This window comes from Alnus glutinosa, chromosome 1 (genome assembly GCF_958979055.1).
Source record: "Alnus glutinosa chromosome 1, dhAlnGlut1.1, whole genome shotgun sequence".
Lineage (NCBI taxonomy): Eukaryota > Viridiplantae > Streptophyta > Magnoliopsida > Fagales > Betulaceae > Alnus > Alnus glutinosa.
Window position 1 is genome coordinate 18,306,485 of NC_084886.1, and position 5,798 is coordinate 18,312,282.

Consider the following 5,798-nt stretch of genomic DNA (forward strand, 5'->3'; position numbering starts at 1 on the left):
CACTTAATTTGAGTATACGAAAAGTATATACGTACGGTATACCCGTACGTCTCCTCCCAATAATTGACTGACCAGTACGTGGGTACGGCCATGTCTGATGCTCGGACGCGCGTCGTCGGTTACTTGGTGTTCAAGGATATAACCGCCTCCTCCAACGACTTCTTTGAAGCAATAATATCCCGCCGCATTAGATATTATAATTAGGCAAGTGTGGGCCCTGCCACATTGGATCCAACTGCGAGTTGACCGCTAGAACTTCAGCGACCTTCCCGCCCTTTAGTCCTCCGCGTTTCCTCCACGTGTCACATGGCAAAATGGATGCTATGAGTGCTACACATGCAAAGATTATCTCACCCCCTACGTCAACCAAACACTACACGTAATTACCTGATACATGCATCATGTATCATGTATGTCTACATCTACGTGTTTTAATTCTACAAAATTATTCTTCCAAGTAAATAAAATATAAATTTATCTTCTATAATCAAACAAGTTATCTTTTCCTCTTCTTCTTTTTTTTTTCATATATAGATTGATAAAAATTAAAAATTAAAATTTGGGATAAATGCTTTTTTTTTTCTTTTTTTCTTTTTTGTTAGTGCATGTGGTTTAGGATTTTGACAAATAATTCCCTGAATTTTAAAAAGTGATTAATTACTTCCTAGAGTTGCCAAAATATAATAAATAAGTCAATACTGTCAGAAAAGTTGACAAAATATGTTAATGTGTTACATCAGCACCAGGGGAGGAGCCAAATTGAAAAGAAAAAAATAAAAAATTTGGGGAGCTAAAACTAAAAAAATTAAACAAATTAGCTAGGGGTAAAAACTAATTGTCAATTTTTTTTTTTTTTAAACCTTTGGCTTGGGGGGGGGGGGGGGGGAAGCCAAAGTATAGCTCTGCCCTGATCAGCACAAATCAAGCCGGTCATAGGAGGTGGCCAAACCACCCTCATTGCCATTAAGGAGGTGGTTTGATCACCCCTTGAATTTCTTTTTAACACATTAACAGATTCTGTCAATTTTTTTAACAATATGGACTTTTTTTTTGGCTTACCCTAGTGAGTGATTAATCCATTTTTAAACCTCATATATAGAGCTATTTGCCAAAACTCCAAACCACATGAGAAAAAAAATAAATAAATAAATTTGGATGCATGCATTTGAACGATTTCTTATCTGATTTGTTTTTGAATCAACTTCCTACAGTAACTAGAGAAACGTTACAAAATTAATCAGGAGGAATAATTGAGATTTGGGAATAAAAACATTACATTAATTGCATACAATATATTATTACTCACGATCTATGGCTGCTGCATGCATTAATTCAGTAGTAATTACAATTATGATCGACAAGTTATCACACCTTAAATATCATGCGTCGCCGTACATATCATACCTTCACGTACTTTTCTTTTCTTTTTTATTTATTTCTTCGTTGTACGTACTTTTTTTTTTTTTTTGATTCGTTGTACGTACTTGATAACGTGCAAATAAAAGTTTTGTTTGACTTAATTAATAATTAATTAAATCCAATACTTAAACAACAATTGACAAAAGGAAGCTAGCATCAAAGCATGTCGTGGTTTATAAATACGTGCCATTAACTGCCATTGTCATTTCATCATCCCACCTTCAAGCTACCTGTCGTGCTAAGAGAAAAATGGCTAAGCTAACTGTTTCTGGTTTTCTCTGCCTCTTGATCTTCGTAGCCCTGTTGATTCAGTTATCAAATGCAGCCTATAACGTGGTCAGTTTCGGTGCCAAGCCGGACGGAAAAGCTGACGCAACACAACCATTCCTCAAGGCGTGGGCATCGGCTTGCAGCTCAGCCAGACCATCCACCATTTACGTCCCCAAGGGGAGGTTCTTGCTGAAGGCGACAGTTTTCAGAGGCCCATGCAAGAGCAGAATCACAGTTCAGATTGACGGGACCCTTGTGGCTCCGTTGGACTACCGTGCGCTCGGTAACTCCGGGTACTGGATTTTGTTCATTCAGGTGAACGATGTCACAGTTTATGGCGGCACGCTCGACGCAAAGGGCGCTGGCTTCTGGGCTTGCAGGAAATCTGGAAAGACCTGTCCCGTTGGTGCTAGAGTATGTTATTTAAATAATGATAAATTTTATTTAATATACTGTTATTATTATCATATAATTAGCATATCATGATAATTTTATTTCGCCCTTAATTTTCATTTTTACACAAATTTCTTATAAATTGGTTTGTACGGAACTCATTCAAACCAGTATTTAAAAGTGATATGTATCATTTAATCTATTAAAAAAGAATGTAAAAAACACATATAATTAAAAAAATATGTGTTTCTCACATGCAATGAACACATGTCACTTTTAGAAGTTGGTTTGTATGAATTTCTTATAAATAGGAGTGTACATACGGATGGATATATATTAACAGCCCGTAGGGCGAAACCAGCATTTGGGAGGACAAATTCCACCCCCCCCCCCCCCCCCCCCCCATTTTTATTTTTTTTTAGTTTTTTTAGCTAGCAAAAACCATATCCACTTTCCGCATCCACGTGCATACGCGGATAACAGTTTTAAGATGCATCCACCTAGCCTTTATATGTATATAGACATTTTGGTGTTTAATTAATATCAAAATGACGTTTTGAATTAAGTAGAAGTTATGTTTACATTGGTTTGGTTGGTTGTGTTGCTTTCTCGTATAAAACGTTTTAAACAAAAAGGTAAAAATAATGTGAAATCAATATATTTTCAAAAGATTATGGCTTAAAAAAATTAAAATAAGCCCAAAATACTAAAAACTAGTCTAAATTGTTTTTCAAAATCATTTAAAATAAGCCATAAAAGAAACCCAAAGAAGGTCCATTACCTAATATTCGGATAACGGATAATAACTACATTTAATAATCTCTCAGATGCGGTTACGAACATTACAAATAACCGCATCTACATGTACCATCCTACCTACAAATCGATTTGTAAAAAAAATTTGTCCGTTTTCTTTTTACAAGTCCCTATTGATCTAAAGGCCATTTTTCATTGTCACGTTATTCCAGTTATATAATAATCGTATAACAGTATATTAAATAGCATTACAAACGCAAATAAATTCCTATAAATTGTTTTAACAGGATCGATCTATATATAATATGTGTGTTCCAATGCAGTCGATAACGTTTAATTGGGCAAACAACATTGTGATCAGTGGCTTAACATCCATCAACAGTCAGCTAAGCCACCTTGTTATCAACAGCTGCAACAATGTGGTAGTCCGAAATGTGAAGCTTTTCGCTCCTGATCAGAGCCCAAATACGGACGGAATTCATGTTCAGACTTCAACCGTCGTTACAATCGAAGGAAGCACCCTGCAAACCGGAGATGATTGCATATCAATCGGCCCCGGCACCAAAAACTTGCTGATAAACAACATCAAGTGCGGCCCCGGACATGGAGTAAGGTATAATGATCATGACATTAACCGAGAAAAAGTAATGTTATTAAGTAAGTTACTGCTTCTGTTAGAGGTGTATATGCCGACGAATACTAACCGTTCACATCCGTTATTTACAACTATTTGTTATCCATTGTCCGTACATGTAAATATAGATGCGATTAGCAAAAAAATATTACCTGCATATATACATGCGAATTCTGATAGCATTTTTAGGATATGCCGATGCAATTAGCGGATCCTTTACATATGATATATATTTTATATATACTATATTTATTAAATTCAACAAAACAACGTCGTTCTGGTGTTCAAAACTAAAATGATGTTGTTTTGGATTAGGTATAGGTTATGTTTACATTGGTTTAATTACTTGTGTTGCTTTCTCGTGTAACAAAAAGGAAAAAAGTAATGCGAAATAATATATTTTTTAAATATTATGGCTTAAAAAATATTTTTTTAAAAAAAATGCTCAAAACACTAAAAATGGACCTAAATTATTTTCAAAATTATTAAACTAGGCCTTAATAGAAATCCGAAGAACGGCCAAAAGATTAAAATAAACCAATTATCTAATATGTGAATAGCAGATAATAATCACAATAAACGCGCAGATGCGATTAATAAAAGTATAGTACAAATAATGATATCCGCACTTTGCGGATTCGGCTACAAATATTGCAAATATTTTGATATTTTGTTGGGTATATAGTACAAATAATGATATCCGCACTTTGCGGATTCGGCTACAAATATTGCAAATATTTTGATATTTTGTTGGGTAGTTTTGGAAGCAATTAATCCAATAGAAGTGATAAATTAATTGTATATGGTGTTGGCAGCATTGGCAGCTTGGGGAAGGAAGTGAACGAAGCAGGCGTCCAAGACGTAACGGTAAGAAACGCAGTATTCAGTGGATCAGATAACGGAGTACGGATAAAATCATGGGCCAGGCCCAGCAACGGGTTTGTTCGTAACATTCTCTTCGAAAACATTGTTATGAACAACGTTGAGAACCCCATAATCATTGACCAGAATTATTGCCCCAACAACCAAGGTTGTCCTACCCAGGTAATTATTAATTAACCACGATTAATCTTATTATCTTTTATATATAATTAAATATTCTATAATTAATGTTTATTTTGGTTAATATATATATATATATATATATAGAGCTCGGGTGTGAAGATTAGTGGAGTGACGTATAGAAACATCAAAGGAACATCTGCCACGCCGGAGGCTGTGACCTTTGACTGTAGCCCGACCACTCCATGCAGAGGGATCAGATTGGAGGACATCAAGCTTACTTACATGAATAAGGCTGCAACGGCGTCGTGTAAGAACATAGGTGGAAGCAGTACCGGAATTCTCGTGCCCGGTAGCTGCTTATAAAAGCACTAACAGTAATTTCTTTTAATTTTGTTTTTTTTTTAAAAAAAAAAATTAAATGTACGCCACACCACATGAAACCCATTTGACTGGTCGGATAAGTAGTTGGACAGCCTAATTTTTATTTATTTAGGTAGATTTTATAAGTGATATCTCACAATCACTTACCTAGATTCTATCAAATTCAGACAAATAATTTGAGATAATCTTAATTTGTGAAAAAGTGTAGCAATCTTTTCTTTTCTTTTTTATAAGAAATAATATGTGAATTTAATATTATATTCGATAACATTATGTCATTGATTTGTAATAACAGTAAATGTTATTACGACAAACGTTCAAGAGAATTCAATTTCATTTTCTATTGTTCACAAGGGGTAGCTCAATTGACTAGAGACCAAGTTGACAAAATCTATTAACGTGTAATATCAGTATTAATTATATTGTGACATGTGTTACATGTCACAATATAAAATAAAATCAAATATTAAAAAATATATATATACATAAAGCAAATAAAAGCCACTGGCAAACTCAAAACATTGGAAAATCAAAACCACTGCAACTAGGGGTGTATATGCGCCATTATGCGGAATGCAGTTATTTATAATATTTTCACCCGCATCTACAAAATGTAGATATCCCTTTTTTTGCATCAAGTTTTTACTAACCGCATTTGTACGGTTATTGCAGTTATTAAATGCGGTTATTATCTGCTATCTGTGTATTAGATAATGGGCTTTTTGAACCTACTATAGTTTTTTGCCTTCTTTGGGTTTCTAATAGAGCCCGTTTCAAACAACTTTGAAAATAATTTGGCTGATTTTTAGTATTTTTGGCTTGTTTTAATTTTTTTTTTAAGCCCTAATGTTTTGAAAATATTTTGATTTCACACTACTTTTGAAAATAATGTAAATATAACTTATACCTAATTTTTTTTTAAAAAAAAAAAAAATACATC

General features: G+C 34.1%; 1 protein-coding gene across 1 annotated transcript; it reads left to right on the plus strand.

Moving 5' to 3' along the window:
* The first annotated feature begins 1,647 nt into the window (after window positions 1-1,647).
* On the plus strand, window positions 1,648-5,100 carry LOC133858631 (polygalacturonase-like). The gene is made up of 4 exons (XM_062294106.1): window positions 1,648-2,103; window positions 3,162-3,451; window positions 4,288-4,516; window positions 4,622-5,100. Exons 1-4 carry the CDS (start codon window positions 1,669-1,671, stop codon window positions 4,838-4,840), a joined length of 1,173 nt encoding a protein of 390 aa, XP_062150090.1. The 5' UTR covers window positions 1,648-1,668; the 3' UTR covers window positions 4,841-5,100.
* The last annotated feature ends 698 nt before the right edge of the window (window positions 5,101-5,798 follow it).

Excerpts from the sequence above, each read along its gene's own strand:
- LOC133858631 (XM_062294106.1), top strand. The coding sequence starts at position 1,669 with ATGGCTAAGCTAACTGTTTCTGGTTTTCTCTGCCTCTTGATCTTCGTA. Across the intron at positions 3,452-4,287 it reads GGCCCCGGACATGGAGTAAG|CATTGGCAGCTTGGGGAAGG; the intron begins GTATAATGATCA and ends TGGTGTTGGCAG. Across the intron at positions 4,517-4,621 it reads ACCAAGGTTGTCCTACCCAG|AGCTCGGGTGTGAAGATTAG; the intron begins GTAATTATTAAT and ends ATATATATATAG.